The 17,935-nt window shown below is 60.9% G+C and overlaps 1 protein-coding gene across 3 annotated transcripts; it reads left to right on the top strand.

Moving 5' to 3' along the window:
* The first annotated feature begins 4,578 nt into the window (after positions 1-4,578).
* On the top strand, positions 4,579-15,242 carry KLC2 (kinesin light chain 2). 3 transcript variants are annotated; one of them, XR_014712365.1, is made up of 16 exons: positions 4,579-4,672; positions 7,356-7,605; positions 8,287-8,517; positions 8,749-8,821; positions 8,908-9,130; positions 9,655-9,742; positions 10,239-10,340; positions 11,452-11,625; positions 12,081-12,180; positions 12,407-12,456; positions 12,567-12,634; positions 12,974-13,082; positions 13,466-13,689; positions 14,001-14,125; positions 14,363-14,420; positions 15,027-15,108. XR_014712365.1 is itself a non-coding variant. In XM_084633691.1 (16 exons), exons 2-16 carry the CDS (start codon positions 7,366-7,368, stop codon positions 15,108-15,110), a joined length of 1,881 nt encoding a protein of 626 aa, XP_084489817.1. In that variant the 5' UTR covers positions 4,579-4,672; positions 7,356-7,365; the 3' UTR covers positions 15,111-15,242. The 3 variants fall into 3 exon arrangements, 2 of the variants coding, with proteins under 2 accessions (XP_084489817.1, XP_084489818.1); XM_084633691.1 differs by having other exon boundaries at positions 13,466-13,621; positions 15,027-15,242; XM_084633692.1 differs by lacking the exon at positions 13,466-13,689 and having other exon boundaries at positions 15,027-15,242.
* The last annotated feature ends 2,693 nt before the right edge of the window (positions 15,243-17,935 follow it).

Here is a 17,935-nt window from a genome sequence, read left to right as displayed (position 1 = left end):
GCGATTTAGGGATCTGGGACAAAAACAATTGGGCATTGGTCCTTCTTTGAGCAGGGGGTTGGACTAGATGATCTCCTGAGGTCCCTTCCAACCTGGATATTCTATGATTCTATGAAACTGTGAAGCCTCTATGATGGGAGCCAGACATTCGGTTGCTGCTGTAATTCAAGCTAGGGGGTGCTGCCTCACCCCTAGTGCCCTGCCCCAGTCAGTGTGATGGCCCTGGCCTGCCAACCCCCCCCCCACACACACACACTACACCATTCAAGAACCATCCTCCTGCTGGGGTCTGTTGCCTTAGGGCTGCGGCTGCCTGGCGAAGAGCCTGTGGTACTACTGTGAGGGAGGCAGGATGGGCTGGGCCTCAGCTCTGTGGCCCGGGACTGCTCAAGGGGATCGCTCAAACTTGGCTGCAGTGGAGAATTGCTGAGGGGAAATGCTCCCACTGGGCCAGAGAGAGAGACATGCCCCCCTCCCCACACACACACACACACACCCTGGGGGAGAGAGCCTGCCGCTCTCACCATACAGTGGCAACCCACCCCCAGCCAGACCATGCCGCCTGCCAGGCCTTGTATGGAAAAACACCCATGGAGCGGCTGCAGCCTGCATTGTCCCAGCTCAGAGCAGCAGCAGCACCAGCTGGGCCTAGGGGCTGCCAGTTTGGGCCCTGCATCCTGGCTCATTCCACCATCACACTAGCCCCCTGCCTGTGAATAGGGGGCTGCCAGAGAGACAAACTACCTGGGTGCCAACAATGCAGCTGTGGGGACAAGAAACTGCTTTCACCGTTGGCAACTAGCTCTATAAACACCCTGCTGGGTGCACCAGCAATGCCACTGAAGTTCAGGAAGCTACATCAGGGATGTAACTGTCCCTAGCCACTGCAGCCAGAGGCCTAGATCTTCGCTCCCATGCACACGTACACACACACACAACTGTATCCTGGACAGCGGCGATCGTGGGAGCAGAGTGGACAAACCAATGCTGTGGCAGAACAGGCCAGTGAGACCCATGGCATGAGTAGGAGCAGGGAGGGGATTTTACTGTGTCTATGGCACTGGTGAGACCCACCCTGTAACAGTGCGTCCAGTTCTTGGGACCACATTTTGAAAAGGATGTTGAATAATTGCAGAGGATGCAAAAAAGAGCCGCAAAAAAATCTAGCGGGCTGGAGAAAATACCCGCCTGAGGATTTAGAGCTCAGTCTGTGATTGAGAGGTGACTTGGTTATGGGATATAAACACCTTCCTGGGAGAAGACACTGGGAACTAAAGGGTTCTTTAACCTAGCAGAGAAAAGCAGAACAAGAACCAATGGCTGGAAGCTGAAGGCAGACACATTAGAAATAAGGAACCAGAGGCTGATTAACGGAGTGAGTGGTGGATTCGTAATCTCTTGGTGTCTTCAAATCCAGACTGTACCCCTTTCTGGAAGAGGCTTTAGTCAAACACAAGTGATTGGGCTGAATACAGGGTTAACGGTGAAATTCTCTGGTGAAAACGGTGAAATTTGTGCTGTACATGAGGTCAGACTAGATCAGGGATGGGCAAACTTTTTGGCCTGGGCCACACTGGGGTATGGAAATGGTATGGCAGGCCATGAATACTCATGAAATTGGGCTGGGGTGTGGGAGGGGAATGAGGGCTCCGGCTGGGGGTGCGGGCTCTGGGATGGGGCCAGAAATAAGGAGTTTCAGGGTGTGTGGGGGCATGAGGGGGTTGGGATGCAGGAGGGAGCTCCAGGCTGGGACCGAGGGGTTCGGAGGGTGGTAGGGTGATCAGGGCTGGGGCAGGCGGGTTGGGTACAGAGGAGGGGTGTGAGGGCTCCAGCTGGGGTGTGGGCTCTGGGATGGAGCCAAACATGAGGAGTTCGGGGTGGGGGGGTGAGGGCTCTGGGGTGGGGCTGGGAATGAGGGGTTTGGGGTGCAGGAGGGGGCTCTGGGCTGGGACTGAGGGGTTCGGAGGGTGGGAGGTGGATCAGATGGGACAGGCTGTTGGGGCACAGGGAGGCTCGGGTGCAGGCTCTGGGCGGCGCTTACAGCAAGCAGCTCCCAGAAGCATGTCCCCCCTCTGGCTCTGAGGCGCGCCCAGGCGGCTCTGTGCGCTGCCCCGTCCACAGATGCCACCCCTGCAGCTCCCATTGGCTGGGAACCATGGCCAATGGGAGCTGCGGGGCAGTGCCTGCGGACAGGGCAGTGCGCAGAGCCATCTTGCCATGCCTCTGTGTACTACGTGGGAACTGGAGCGGGGTCATGGCGGCTGCTTCTTGGGAGCTGCACGGAGAGGGGCAAACCTCTGAACCTGCTCTCCGGCTGGAGTGGGGCAAACTCCTGACCCCGCTCCCCAGCGGGAGCTGAGGGCTGGGTTAAATGGTCTTACAGGCTGGATGTGGCTCGCGGGCCATAGTTTGCCCTCCCCTAGACTAGATGGTGATGGGGTCCTCAGTGACTGACCAAGGAGGTAGCATGGAGGGGGTAGCAAACTCTGTTTTAGCCATGTTGAGCTAGACAGCCACAAGGTGATGGCAGAGACGGCTGGGATTTCAGTGTGGACAGGAGGAGACAGGTCTGGAGCAGAGAGGCAGATTTGTGAGTCAGCAGCATACAGATGGTAGCTGAGATTTGTGTTTGCGGATGAGATTACCCAGAACTAAGGGGAAGAGGGAGGAGAGAAGAGGACCAAGGGCAGAGCCCTATTGCCCACAGAAAGCAGGAGAGGTGGGGTGGGGGGGATCTTCTGAAGGACAAACTAAAGGAATGATTAGAGAGTTAGGAGGGGAACCAGGAGAGGACAAGATTTCAAGAAGAGGCGCATGGCCAATGGTGTCAAAGGCGGCTGCCAGTTGAAGGGTGATGAGGATGGAGTACTGGTTCTGAGCTTTGGCTGAGAGGGGGTCGTTAGAGACCAGGTGAGAGTGGTTTCATTGGAGTACATGGGGTGCTATGGGGTTGCAGTAGGGCTAGGATGGAACTGGAGAGGAACTCTGCATGGTGAAATGTGGCCAGGGGCTGGCCTGTGTGCCAGGGCTGTGCTTTCTGCCATCCCTTCGAAGTCTGCCCAAATTTGGCCAGGTTATAAACCTTTGAAGAATTGCAGTTTGCACAGTAAACTTGCTAGAAGCTTTCCAGCTACATTCTGGGCAGATTCAGTCCACCCTGAGCAGGCTCCAGCCTGGGGGTGCAGGGCTTTCCCCATAATTGCTGCTCTGGGCTGCTGCAGGCTGGGTGCTGGAATTGAGAGCAGGGGCCCTGTCTTTCGTGTGCTCTCCATGACCTCCCTGCTCCCGCACCTGTCTGCCCAGACACCACAGAGGAGGAAGCTGCCTGATTCAAATGCAGAGGGGGCCAAGAGTTGGAGCGGGGGTGGGGTAGAGAGCAGGAAGTAGTACACTGGCCCAATGAGCTGGGGTGGTCGGGAGGAGGCTGAGGCTGGGAGGATGAAGACTGGGACTTGGACTGGCCTAGCCTGGCGCCACAGGGTTATGACTCCTGCTTTTGATGCCACCATGCTGGGGCAAATGAAAATGCAACCAGGGGCTGTGGGTTGTGACGGGGACTAGGAAAGGAAGTCTGATAACTAGAGCCTGGGTCTGGCTCGCTGAGAAGAATGGTAGGGGGATGATGACCCAAGGCTGGGAAAGAGACAGGCCTGGGGCAGTTTGGAGGGGATGAGGCAGAAGTCTGTGCCTACTGAAGTACCCACCTCTTCAGAGCCCAGAAGGGAACCCGAGATCCGTGCACATTAATTTGTCTTCCCAAGACCCTGCTGAGGTGAGAGGGGGGTATTATCCCTGTGTACCACAGGGCAAGCTGAGGCCCAGACAGATGAAAGGCAAAAATTGCCACTAATTTGGAGTGCCCACTGGAGACAGCTAGCGCCTGGTTCAGCATTACTTGGCATTTGTGTGTGCAAAGCTCAGCTCCCGTGGACTTCTGGTGCAGCGGTGAGTGCTCGGCACTTCTGCAGATCAGACCCCAGGGGCTCAAGCCACACGGCCAGAGAACGAACACCACACCATTAGTGATCACTAAAGTCTGGATGAAGTGACTGGCCCAGCAGCCCACAGGAACTCGATGGCAGAGGCAGGGGCAGACTCCACCTGCCTGAATCATGAGCCCCTCCTTCCTCTCCCTGCAGCCCCCTGCCCCCTCCACTGCTCTGGCCAACTGCTGCAGCAAGGGGGGCACTGCCCCCCCCGGCCATCGTGCGCCTGGGTGGCGCTAGCCCGGTCCCGTAGGTAGAACCCAGGAGTCCTGGCCCGGCCTGGCTCCCTGAAACCCCCCCCCCCCGCTCTAACCACTAGACCCCACTCCCTGCCCAGCGCTGGGGACGAACCTAGGCGTCCGGGCCCCCAGCCCCTTTCTACCCAGCTCCATCTTTCTTAACTGTGCACCGCCCCCCTCCGGACACCTCCCCTTTACCACCCCCTCCCTTTAGCGCTCTGCTCCTCCCCTTTAAGGTGCTGGCTTTCTGCTCACCAGACACTAAATCGCCGCCAGCCGCTTCCCCTTTACAGCAGGCAGTGTGGGGGATCATGTGGTACGGCCGCGGAGGCTGCTGGGTAGCGATGGGGCGGGGCGGGATGGGGCTGGCGGCGGCTGCAGGTCGGAGCTGAGACCGGAGGGGAGAGAGAGAGAGAGAGAGAGAGAAGGGGGCGGAGCCTGCAGCAGGTAGGGGCGGGGCTACACGGGGCAGGACTCGGGTGTGTGTGGGGGGGTATGTCTAGCAGGGCGCTGGGGTCAGCCCTTGTTTGTCGGGCTGGGGGGGCTCTGGGTCCAGCGGGGACCGGGTGTGTGTGTTCCTGTGAGTCCACGGGCTGGACAATGGGGGGGCTCTGGGTGTGTGTGAGTCCACGGGGGACCTGGAAGGGCTGGGCATTGGGGGGGCTCTGGTTGTGTGAGAGTCCACGGGGGACCTGGAAGGGCTGGGAGGGGGACACATCTGGAATGGTCCCGGGCGGGGGTATTGCGGAATTTGTTCGTCTAGCGTGGTGGAGAGGGGCTGGGGGTCATCGCCTCTGGGATGGGCCTGGGTGGTGCGGGGAGGGGACTATGACATTTAGGGTTGGGGAAAGGGGACTCCACATCTGGAATGACTTCGCCAGTGCGGGGAGGGCGGTATTGGGGGATTTCTTCCAGATCTGGAATGACCCGATGTGGTACGGAGGGTGTTGCTCTCAGATCTGGAGTGGCCCCGGCTCTGGGGTATGTGTTGAGGGGAGAAGTGTCTGGCAGGGCAGAGGGGCTGGGGGGATTACACCATCTCTGGCCTGGCCCCGAGCCCTGTGGGGTGGCTTCTCCTCATCTGGAAGGGACCCAGAGATACGAGAGTGCAGTGGGGGAGGGTTACTGCACATCTGGAACGGCCCTTAGTGGTTTGGGAGGGGTGTTGGGATTACTGCACATCTGGAATGGTCTCAGGTGGTTTGGGGGTACTGGGGTGAGTTCCCCCACATCTGGAGGGGCTCCGGGCGATGCGCGGGGCGGGGGGGGGGGTTGTGTCTGCCCGGCCAGTGCCGAGGCCGCCGCTCCCCTCGCTCCGGCTGCAGGGGAGGCGGGGCAGCGGCACGGAGGGCGCATTGCGGACCAAGCGCGTCGGGTTGGGCAGCCGGGGGCAGGTGAAGGACGCGGGCGGGGCCGGGGCTGGGGCTGGGGCCGGGGGAGCGAGGGGGGCGCCCAGGGCGCGGCGGGTGGAGGTGCAGAGGGGCCCGGGGGAATTGCACGGGGCGCTGAGGTATAAGGAGGGTGGGAGGGGCAATCTCAGGGCCAGGGGAGCATGTCCTGGGGGGGCTGCGAGGTCCTCCGGGGTGGGTCCGGGGGGAGTCTCAGAATGACACCGGGGTGTGTGTAGGGGGGAGCTTGTCCCGCCGGGAAGCTCCAGAGTGCGCTGGGCGTGGTGATGGGGACTATGCAAGGTGTGGTGGGCAGAGAGATGCGGGATGTGCTGGGGCAGTTTCAGGGTGTAGTGGGGGTCGGCGGAGATGAGGGGAGCAGTGGGGGAAGTTTCAAGGTGCAGTGGGGTCGGGGGAGATGAGGGGAGCAGTGGGGGTTCGGGGGGGATGGGGGGAGCAGTGGGGCAGTTTCAAGGTGCAGTGGGGTCGGGGCAGATGAGGGGAGCAGTGGGGGGTTCGGGGGGGATGAGGGGAGCAGTGGGGCAGTTTCAAGGTGCAGTGGGGTCGGGGCAGATGAGGGGAGCAGTGGGGGGTTCGGGGGGGATGAGGGGAGCAGTGGGGCAGTTTCAAGGTGCAGTGGGGTCGGGGCAGATGAGGGGAGCAGTGGGGGGTTCGGGGGAGATGAGGGGAGCAGTGGGGCAGTTTCGGGGAGCAGTGGGGGGTTCGGGGGAGATGCGGGGTGCGCTGGGGAGGGGTACCGTAACAATTTGGACAGTGAGGGTGCTGAGAGACATTGAACCAAACTAAACCCTCTGTATGATAGAAAAAACTTCAAGCCTGGGGGTGCAGTAGCACCCCCCCCCTAGTTCTAGCACCTAAAGTGCTGGGACAGTTTCCAGGTGCAGTGGGGAGTCGGGAGGGGAGATGGTGGGGGCAGCTGGGGGGAAGGTGGGGGCAGAGAACGATCTCTGTCTCTCCCTCCCCGAGGGGGGTGACTGGGGTCCCATTTTACCCCAGAGCTGTGCAGGGAGCTGCTGGCTGAGCAGCGCGTGCGGCCTGCACCGCATTGCGTCGCTATCGTCTGGGCCGCCGGCCCCCTGCTGGGGGAGGCTGGAACTGCAGCCGCGGAACCAGGGGTCATTCCAGAAAGATGAGGGAACCCATGTACCATGATCACACTCCCCTCCCCAGCTGAGTGAGGCTAGAAATTAAAGGGACACAAGGGGCATCTAAGGAAGTTAAAGGGACATGGGGGGCATCAAGGAGTGGCATCTATTGGTTACATTTGGGAGTACAGGGGGTCAGGGTGGGAGTCAGGACTAGGGTTCTAGTCTAGCTTTAGGAGGGGAGTGAGGTCTAGTAGTTAGAGCAGGGAGGCTGGGAGCCAGGATTCCTGGGTTCTGTTTCCTGGTCGGGGCGGGGTCTACTTACTGGTTAGAGCGGGAGGGTTGGGAGCCAGGATTCCTGGGTTCTATTGCCAGGTCTGGGGAGCAGGGTGCGGGGCTGATGTCTACTGGTTAGAGCGGGGGGGCGTGGGAGGGGGCTGGGAGCCAGGACTCCTGGGTTCTGTTTCCATGTCAGGGGGTGGGGCGGAGAGAGTGGGGTTTAGTGGTTAGAGCAGAAGGGTTGGGAGCCAGGACTCCTGGGTTCCGTTCTGAGGGGTGGTTGTGCCAAGCCCCTGAATGCGTGTTGTGGGGAGTGTAGTTGGGCCAGGTCCCTGTCTCATAGCCCACTCCCCGCAGGAGCCCGGCCATGGCGACCATGGTGTACCCGCGAGAGGAGAAGCTGAGCCAGGACGAGATCGTGCTGGGCACCAAGGCAGTGATCCAAGGCCTGGAGACGCTGCGCAGCGAGCACCACTCCATCCTGGCCACCCTGCTGGACACCAGGAACTGCCTGGACAAGCAGCACGAGGCCAGTGCTGTGCAGGAGAAGTCCAGCCTGGTGCGCAAGTCCTTGGAGGCCATTGAGCTGGGGCTGGGGGAGGCCCAGGTGAGGCCTCCAGGGGCCCTGGCTTCCTGCCCCAGCTCAGGGATGTGAATTGGTTATAGTTGTTGGGGGTGGGGGTGCTGAGAGCCAGGATTCCTGGGTTCTGTACCCAGTTCTGGGACCTAGTGGGTTAGGGCTGGGGCTTTGAACCAGGACTCCTGGGTTCTAGTGCCAGATATGTCACTGGCAGAATGACCGTGGAGGCAAGTCCAGTTTCTCTCTGAAAAGAGACAGTCGTCCCATCCCATCCTGTCCCCCCGGATCAGATGTGGCCTGTGGGTAGTGTCAGGGCTCTTGGGGAGTTGTGATGGGGGGGGCAGTGGAGCCTGTGGGGTGGAGGAGAACAAGGGGTTCCTGTGGGGGAGAGGGAGGCTGGTGGTGGGGCAAGGGGAGTGGGGAGGGTGAGGGGGGGTGGAGGCTGGGGAATGCAGGTAGGCAGTGGCAGGTGTGGGGGCAGTGGGTGCCTGTCAGGGGGTGTGGAGGGGAAGCGGGAGGGCTGTAGTCGTGGGAGGCAGTGGATGTCGGGGGAGGGCTGTAGTTATGGGGGTCAGGGGGTGCCAGGGGGAAGGGGGAGGGCTGTAGTCACAGTGGGCAGTGGATGCCGGGGGATAAGGGGAGGGCTGTGGTTGTGGGGGGCAGGCTGTGGTTGCCTCGGGGGCTTGTCCCCATCTCACATCCCCCCAGGTGATCATCGCTCTGTCGAGCCACCTGAGCGCGGTGGAGTCTGAGAAGCAGAAGCTGCGGGCCCAGGTGCGGCGCCTGGTGCAGGAGAACCAGTGGCTGCGGGACGAGCTGGCGGGCACCCAGCAGAAGCTGCAGCGTAGCGAGCAGGCCGTGGCACAACTGGAGGAGGAGAAGAAGCACCTGGAGTTCATGAACCAGATTAAGAAGTTTGATGACGACATCTCCCCCTCGGTGCGTCCCCCAGAGCCAGGACTCCTGGGTTCTCTCCCAGCTCTGGGGCAGGAGTGGAGTCTAGTGGGTTAGAGCAGGGTGGGCAGGAAACCAGGATTCCTGGGTTCTCTCAGCGGTTCTGTGAGGGCAGCAAGGTCTAGTGATTAGAGTAGCAGCGTGGGGCTAGGCTCCCACATGCTCCCCAGGCTGGCCTGGGAAAGCTCCAGCCCTGATAGCCTTCTTCCTGCCCAGGAGGAGAAGAATGGAGAGGCAGCCAAGGACTCGCTAGATGACCTGTTCCCCAGCGATGATGACCAGGGCCAAGGTGAGCTGCCCGGCTGCCAAGGTGAGCACTGCAGGGCAGGGGCTGGCTCTCTGCCCACGGGCCCTCACGGCCTCTCTCTCCTGCAGGGCCGACGCCCGGCAGTGGGGAGGCTGCGGCCCAGCATGGGGGCTATGAGATCCCAGCGCGGTTACGCACGCTGCACAACCTGGTGATCCAGTACGCCTCGCAGGGGCGCTACGAGGTGGCCGTGCCGCTCTGCAAGCAGGCACTGGAGGACCTGGAGAAGACCTCGGGCCACGATCACCCCGATGTGGCCACCATGCTCAACATCCTGGCGTTGGTGTACAGGTGGGGAATGGGACACAGGGCCTTTCACCTCTACGGGGCACCAGTTCTGACCTGGTGCCAGGGGGCAGGGATTGGGACATGGGGCCTTTCCCTTCTGGGTTGCACTGGCTTTGATCTGGTGCCAGAGGGCAGGGCCTGGCTGAGTCTGGGGAATGGAATATGGGGCCATTCCCTTCTAGGGGGCGCCAGCTCTGATCTGGCACCAGGGGGCAGGGACTGGCTGGCTTACAGGGGCAAGGAATGGGACAGGAGGTCTTTCCCCTCTAGAGGCACCAGCTCTGATCTGGCGCCAGTGAGAAAGTCCGCCCCGCCCAGTCTGACTGGAGTTTGGGTGGTCTCGGTTCCTGGCAGTACCCATCCCCTTTGGCCATAAATGGGTGGGCCTTGGAAATGGGGGTCTCTGCTAGGTTTGGACAGTGAGAGCCTCCCCCACCCCAGGGCTATGCTCAGGGCCCCTAGCCTCAGGGCCAGGCCTGGATGCCCGTAGCACATGGGTCTGACCAGGGACCATCCCCCCACCACAGGGACCAGAACAAGTACAAGGAGGCTGCTCATCTTCTCAACGACGCGCTGGCCATCCGGGAAAAGACCCTGGGCAAGGACCACCCCGCTGTGAGTGTGCCATGGCTGGTGGCTGGGAGTCACGGCGTCTGGGTTCTATCCCCAGCTGACAGAGGGGAGTCAGGCCTAATGGCTTAAACAGAGGGAGCTGGGACTCCTCCGGGGTTCTGTCGCCAGCCCTGGGAGGGGAATGGGGTGTAGTGGTTAGAGTGGAGGCTGGGAGCCAGGACCCCTGGGTTCTCTCCCTGGCTGGGATGGCGGGAGTGGGGTGTAGTGATTCGAGCAGAGGGGGCTGGGAGCCAGGATTCCTGGGTTCTGTCCCTGGCTGAGGGAGTGAAGTTTGGTGGCTAGAGCAGGAGGGCTGGGTGTTGTAGGTGGGTGGCTCAGGTCTGCACTGCGCTGTTACCCCAGACTCATCCCAGGGGCTGGGGGGCTGAAAGTGCCACAGAGCTTGAACTTTCCCTAAGCCGCACAGGGACCCTCTGGGGGGAGCTGTGGCCAGGGGCTGCTGTGCAGGGTGGATGATGACACTCCTCTGTCCCCGCAGGTGGCTGCCACCCTGAACAACCTGGCTGTGCTGTACGGCAAGAGGGGCAAGTACAAGGAGGCCGAGCCGCTGTGCAAGAGAGCGCTGGAGATTCGCGAGAAGGTGGGGGTGGTGCTGGGGGACGGCTGTGAAGGATGGGCTGCAGATCAGTAAGGTGGGATGGATGGAGGCTGGTGGGGGCTGGCAAGTGGGTGTGGCCATTGGGTGGGTCTGCGAGAGGGGATACAGCTGAGGGTGGGGTCAGTGAGGGGGCTTGGAGGGACAGGCTGGGGGTCAGTGATAGGGTGGTGTCATGGGGCCGGAGGGTGGTACGGGCAGGGCAGCAGGCTGGGGAACCCAGGAGCAGGTGCAGTTGGGGGGATGGCAGGGCGGTGCAGCGTGATCTGGGCAGGGGCAGGGCAGGGGATCCCGTGTGAGTTGGGGGCAGAGCTGGGTGAGTCCTCAGGTTGCTTTTTGATCCCCTATCCCGGATCTACAGGATCTGGGCTGCACCCACAGCTCTTGAACAGTCTCTTGGAGAAACCCTTTAGCATGCCAGAGCCCAGGGGCCTCACTCTTCCTCCAGGGCATGCCATGCGGCCTCCCTGCCTGCCTGCTGAGACTGGCCCTCAGCTCCCCTGCTCCTGGTGGAGACTTGCCCACTCTACAGGGGTTAATGCACTGACATCATGGGTTCATGGTCTCCGGGATGCAGTGTGGGAAGCCCCCAGGTTAGCACAGGGAAAGGAAAGTAACGCCTGATGGTCAGCCCAGAGCCCAGCCAGGCGGCAGCGACCCCATTGCCAGGCTCTGTCGCTCTCCGACAGTCAGTCCTCAGGGGAGAGCGCCCAAGCCCCGTCCAGCAGCCAGCCTGTCTCCTCCCAGCCCTCCGGTCTCCAGCTGGGGTCTCTGCTCCTGCTTCTCTGCTGAGAGGCAGGAGACCCCTCCCTTGGTTGCTGGGGGTCAGTGTCCTGGCGATTGGGTTTGCCATTGTCTTGTTGGGTTTTCCCCTGGTTGATCTTTCATGGCCCTTTTAATGACCCATTCACTCCACTCGGACAGCTAGGTGATGAACACCCACCCCTGTGTCTCTTAGCCTGCCCTGAGAGCCAGCTTCATCCCTTCCCCTCACCCCGGGTAGCCAGGGAACGGGCAGGGGAAACTGAGGCACACATAGGCTTTGTCAAATCTATTGCCAAAACTTCCCTCTTCATCATCGTCCCCCCGCCCCCAGGTGCTGGGCCGGTTCCACCCCGACGTGGCAAAGCAGCTGAACAACCTGGCGCTGCTGTGCCAGAACCAGGGCAAGGCGGAGGAAGTGCAGTACTACTATGGGCGGGCGCTGGAGATCTACGAGAGCCGCCTGGGCCCCGACGACCCCAACGTTGCCAAGACCAAGAACAACCTGGTGAGAGCTGGTGCCGAGGGCAGGCAGGCAGGCAGCCACCGCACACGCACGCTGGGCGGGGTAGGGGAGCCCGGACTCCTGGGTTCTAGCCCCTCCTTTGACTAGGTGGGATCATGTCCCATCCTTTCGGGTGCCTATGTTTCCCCCTGCAGATGGGGAAGGGCAGCATCTGCCCTTCCCCAGGGCTGAATGTGGGCTCTGGGCTTCTCAAGGGATGAGGGCAAAGGCCCCGTGGGAAGGCAGAGAATGCTGCCCCCACCTCGGAGACTGCCTGGCCCAGCCTCGCCCCCTTGTGTCCAGACTGGGCAGTGCAGGCCAGAGCTGGGTAGCCCAGAGGAACCACCAGGTGTGTCTGTGCCCAGCAGCTTGGACAGAGACAGCCCTCCGTGCCCAGCCCTTCCTGCCCTCAGGGTCCCTGAGTAGACGCCCATGCTGACCCTGGCTCTGCCCTACAGGCATCCTGCTACCTGAAACAGGGCAAGTACAAAGAGGCCGAGGCGCTGTACAAGGAGATCCTGACTCGGGCGCACGAGAAGGAGTTTGGCTCAGTCAATGGTGAGTTGGGGGGGCGGGGGGGGCACGCTCCCCTCGCAGTCAGGGTTGGTCCCAATGCCCCAGTATGGCACTAGGGGGCGCTGTGCTGCAGGGAGTGGGATGGGGCTCAGTTGGGGGGTCTCCTCTTGCAGTCCCACTCCAGAGGTAGCTGTGTCCCAGTGCTGGGCAGGAATTGATGGAGCGCTACTATAACCTGCCCCCCCCCCTCCTCCGTCTGTCCCTGCAGGAGAGAACAAGCCAATCTGGATGCATGCAGAGGAACGCGAGGAGAGCAAGGTACCTGGGCATGGGAGTGCAGGGCTGTCGTGGGGACTGGGGGGACCCTGCCCTGGTTGCTCCCCCTGCACAGTGACTGGGACTATCCTGTGTGTCTGTGCCCCCCACAGGACAGGAGCAAGGACAGTGTCCCCTACAGGGAGTATGGCAGCTGGTACAAGGCCTGCAAGGTGGACAGGTGAGTTCAGCTTCCGGGGGGGCAACATCCAAAGCCCCATTGGAGGGTGGCAGTGCTCTCCTACACCCTGCCCAGCAGTCAGGCTCTGCCCCCTCACAGCAACTGTCTGGGAATTAGAGGAAGGGGGACTGGGAGCCAGGACTCCTGGCTTCTATCCCTGCTCTGGGGGTCAGTGGGAGTCTAGTGGGTTGGAACAGGTGAGGTGAGAGCCAGGAGTCCTGGCTGCTATCCCCAGCTCTGTCCCTGTTTTATGTTGATTGAGCCGTTTCCTCTGTGCACACAGTCTGCTCAGCACACTGTTACTTACTGCTCCCTTTGGGTCCCCTCTCCTGCCCACAGCCCCACAGTGAACACGACCTTGAAGAGCCTAGGGGCTCTGTACCGGCGCCAGGGCAAGCTGGAGGCCGCCGAGACACTGGAGGAGTGTGCCATGAAAACCCGCAAGCAGGTATCACCAGGTCCGGGGGAAGAGGGGACTGAACTGGTTTCCTCTAATTCCCTTCCCCACCCCACTTGGGAAGGAAGGGGACGTGTAGTGGGTTAGAGCAGGGAGCTGGGAGCCAGGACCCCTGGATTCTCTCTGTGTTGCAGTGTTCTGATCTCTGTCTCCCTCACAGTGGAATGATTTTAATTATTATTGAAATCAGGAAGCAGGAAACTCCCATCTCAGAGCTATGGATGGAACCCAGGAGTCCTAGCTCCCAGTCCCCTCCCACCCTTAACACAGGTTGCCAGGATGTCAAATGTCATTTTAAGGGGGTTCATTTTTAAAAAAAGAAGAGTGTCTTTCATTTCCCTGAGAACAATCGGGTGCTGCTGGTCTCCCCACAGGGCATGCACGCCATCAGCCAGACCAGGGTGGTGGAGCTGCTGAAGGATGGGGGCCGGTCGGAGCGCCGGCCCAGCCGGGAGAGCCTGAGCAACAGTGCTGCCAAGGCTGAGAACGGGCCCGAGCCCGCGGACGGGATGGGCACGGAATGGGCTGGGGTGAGAAACACGGCTGCAGCGGCAGGGATCAACAGGAAGGGCCACAATGCCAGGGACCACTTAGCATGGTATCTCCACCAGGCATCTTCCCCATCCCCTCCTCTCCCCAGTCAGCCCCACGGGGCCCAGCCCCCACCGGGCATCTCCCCCACCCCCAGGTCAGCCCCAGGGGCTCAATTGCCCCACCTCCTCTCACCCCAAGCAGAGCCATGGGGGGGAAATCAGGGGTGTTTGGGATAAGGGGGGAATCACATGGGGATACCCCCCACAGAACTCATCTCCCACCCCAGGGCCAGCTCCAGAGCCCTGCCCCAGATGGGGTGTACTGGCAGGGGAGTATCTGTCGGGGTGTCCCCGTGTGACTCGTCCTGCCCCCCAGGATGGCTCTGGAGTCCTGCGCCGGAGCGGCTCCTTTGGGAAGCTGCGGGACGCCCTGCGCCGGAGCAGCGAGATGCTGGTGAAGAAGCTGCAGGGGAGCAGCCCCCAGGAGCCCAGGAACCTGGGGTGAGTTCAACCCCACTATGCCGCCGCCCAGCTGTCTGTGTGTGTCTTGGGCGTCCCCTTTCCTCCCAGCCCTCCCTATTGGACTCTACCCCTCGCCAGCCTCTGCCCATGTGTGCCTTGGGGGGTGAGGGCAGGACTCCTGGGTTCTATCTCTGGGAGGATAGGTGGGGGAACTAGAGCCCAGACTCCTGGGTTCTCTTCCTGACTTTACTGGGACTCTGTTCTCTTCCTCTTCAGGATGAAACGGGCCAGTTCCCTGAACTTCCTCAACAACAGCGTGGAAGAGTCGAGCCTGGTGAGAAGTGGGCAGGGGCAGAAGGGGGGACGAGCAGCTTGGGCCCCTCCCCTCTAGTTTGCCACCCTCCTCGTGCCCCCGCCTGCTGCCCCCAAACATTGTTGCAGCCCTGTCCCCTGGGGGCAGGTGCTGGTCACAACTGGGGGGAGGGAACCTTGTCATGCCCTTGAGCTGGGCCCCCCAGGTGCCATGGGGATGCCGAACTCGGCCTATGCCCGGCCCCCCTGCACAGGGAGGGGAAGGGGCCACACGCAAACACACCCCTGGAGGTGTGGGCATCTGCCCGTAGTGGGAACTCCCTGCTCGGCCCAAGCACTTCTCTCTCCACTGAGCCCTTGTCAGCACTGACTTCCCCCAAGCCCCTCACCCCAGGACCATGTCTAGCTTACAGCCCTCAGGGCCAGGGGGTCCCACAGGTGCTCGGGTGGGGGGTGGGGAACTCTCTGAATGTTCCCCTGTATGTATGTGGAGGGGGAGAGGCAGGGTCACAGGAGTCCCCATCTCCTGCCTCAGGCCTTGACACCTTCCCCTGCCCAGCTTCCCCCTTCTCTAAGGGAGTGAGCCCTGACTAACCCCCCCCCCCCACCCACTTCTCTGTTCCTGCAGCCAACCAGCAGCAGCCTCACCGAGAGCCGGGGCCTGAGCGCCAGCACTGTGGACCTGTCCAGACGCAGCTCCTTGCTGGGGTGACCCTGGCCCCCCACGGACACCCACGGACACCTCCACAAGCCCCGTGGGCCAGAGTAGAGGAGACAACCCCTGCTGTTACACCTCCATTGGCTGGCTCCCCTCTCCACCCAGTGTGTAGTGACGGGGGAGGGCCGTACTCCCTGCATAGAGACTAGGGGCTCCCCACCCGCCGTGTGGCACAGCCTGACCCCTCCTGCTCTGGGATCTCAGGCCACTCGCTCACATGCTGCTGTAGGGACAATTCCCTATTTGGGGGGGCACCCCTTCATCCCCCAGCCCCATCCCCTTAGCTGCCCCGAGCTGCCCTCACCCCTTGGGCTGGGGATCTGATGCTTGGATGGGATGGGGAGACTTGTCTGTGGGGCTGGTGGGGAAGTGTGTGGGTGGGGGGGCGTTCAGGAGGAAACCTCTGGAACTCCGCTGCTGGGTTGGAGAAGGGGAGCAGGAGGTGAGTTACATCTGCCCTCCTCACTCCTGGGTCACAGATCACCTCGTTTTTCCTTTGTATTTATGTTTTGTTCTCAGGGAGTCCCCTCTGGTGGGAGCCCCCCTTTGCTCCATGCTGCCCCCAGACCGGCTGGGAAATCCCTCCCCCTTTGTCCCTTCAGATGCAGCTGCTGCTGCTCCTCAGTATCTAGCTCCTCTGAGCTGTCTTCCCCTCACCTTCTCTGCACCCCCCACCTACCCAGAATCCTCTCTGCCCCACAGCAGGGGGCAAACCCTCCTTACTGAAGGAGGCTAGCGAGTCACTACCGTCCCCCTGGTTTGCATGGTCCTGGTGCAAGCTGGTGACACCCCCCTCCCCGCCCCCCCAGCCTTTCAACACTAATTCCACTGCTGTGGCGGGGGGGTCTCATTTCCTCCTAGCTAAAGCCTGCACCTTACGCTGGAAAACACTAGCCCCTCTGGGACCTGGGGGGCAGGAATGGAGATAGCGATGTCGCACAATTCATTTCCCTCTCCAGCCTGTCACATCTCTTTACTCTGCCACTGGACACAGGCATAGTCCCCAACCGCTGCTGTGCCTCAGCGGGGAGGGGGCACTGTTACTGCCCTCCGAGGGGGGCTAGGGGGAGAGGCTGCTATGGAAAATCTCCCCCTAACCTGAGAGGGGTCTAGCTAGGTCCCTCCTAATCCTTCCCTCACTGGGGGCCCCTGAGCCTTCACTGCTTCACCCACCTGCCTGTCCCCATGTTGGGGGACCATTGCGGGGTGGGGCACCTGCTGAGTTCGCTCTGGATTTACCAGTGTTGCTGTAGAAATAAAAGGTACTTCAAAATCTCTGTGTGGGGCTCTGCCTTTTTAGGATCTGGGGCCTTCCCCTCCAGGGGGTGTTGGGTCTGATCTGACCCCAGGGTGAGAGGATGGGCTGGCTCCAGGGAGGGGCATGGGACATGGGGCTGTTACCCTCTAGGAGATGCTAGCTCTGACCCAGCGCTAAGGGGTTATATTATTGGGGAATCCAGATCTGTGGAATTGGCCTCTGCCGATGCACCCTGCCCCCTTGAGCCAAGTCCGGCAGCCCCCCTAGGGGGCCCAGTTTTGTGGTTTAAGACCTCAGCTGCAGTTTCAGTCCTGAGCTTTTCTCCTGGAAGCAGGTTAGTGCCTCCTGACCCCAGGGCTCAGCCACCACGCACCAGGCCCCGCAGTGTGAGTTCAGCTAAGGCCAGCATGAGGCTTGAGAACTTTAGCACGTGGAGGACCTTGCTTTGCCCCTACCAGGGGAGTCATTTCCCAGCATCTCTCCACCACCAGTACAGAAGGGAAGGCTGTGATTGGCTCGCCATCTCAGGGCTCTGAGAGCTGGGGCTTGGAGAAAAGCACTTTCTCGGGTGCCCCTGCCTGCAATTTGAATACACTTACATAAATTTGCATATGGACAATGCCTGTCCCTACCCCAAACACAGAGATTTCCTTGTATTCATTCTACATGCTCCCAGTCCCCATTTGTCCCACAGTCACTGTCACCCCAGCCCATGCTATTGGGAAGCTCCCTCTGATTGGCTGCCTTTCCCTGGCCTCCTAGAGAAAGGAAACTAAGCTGGATATGCTGATGGACTGCAGCAGCCAGACCCTTCCCCAGCAGCCTTGGCTCCTCCCCCACCTCTAATCTAACCTGTGTGCCCTTAGCCCTTTTAATGGTCCTGGAAGCCCCCCTCCCGCCCTGGCTGCCCCTCCTCAAGGCCTGGCTCCCCCTCTCCCCAGTCCCAGAGAGGAGTCAGGCTATTTGGGGGAAGGGAGGTGCCCTTGCCCAAGCAGGCCCCAGGGGGAATTTCCCCATCACTTGGCTATGGGAGTGCCCTAGCAATGGGATACTAGGAGGGTAGCCCCAGTGTGAGGGGTATTGAGGCCTATGCTGGAATTGCATGCTATCACTTTAAAGGTTCAGTAAGGGTTCCTGATTCTGCTTGCAGGTTAGGGAGATCTATAGTAAGCCTGCATGTGTTTGAGCAGAGTTGGTTTGCAGCTAGTCAGCCTACAGCAACTTGAGGTGAACTGGATCATTCTGATTTTATAAGGAGCAGCCTGCTTCGTCTCTCTCTGTTGTTGGGTTTGTGTGTGTTTTCATTCTGATTTCTCAGAAATAAAGTAGCATCATGTTTCAATCTTCCGACAGGAATATTTTGTGTTTTCTTCTCCTTCTCTATCTGTATGCCATGAAATATAACAGGTGCCAGTCTGGGACTGCTATTCCCTGCTATGCTTTTTACAGTGACCCCTGTAAAGGCCAGGGCTGGAGTAGCCAGGAGTCCCCCTGGCCAGAGCTCCTGCTCCACACCTACAGCACCCCCTGGTGGGAGAGGCTGGGATCTCCTGCTCAGCCA

Source organism: Lepidochelys olivacea, assembly GCF_965140295.1.
Source record: "Lepidochelys olivacea isolate rLepOli2 genome assembly, chromosome: 7".
NCBI classification, from domain to species: Eukaryota; Metazoa; Chordata; order Testudines; family Cheloniidae; genus Lepidochelys; species Lepidochelys olivacea.
Note: the sequence above shows the minus strand (reverse complement) of the source record. Positions and strands in the feature narration are given on the sequence as shown.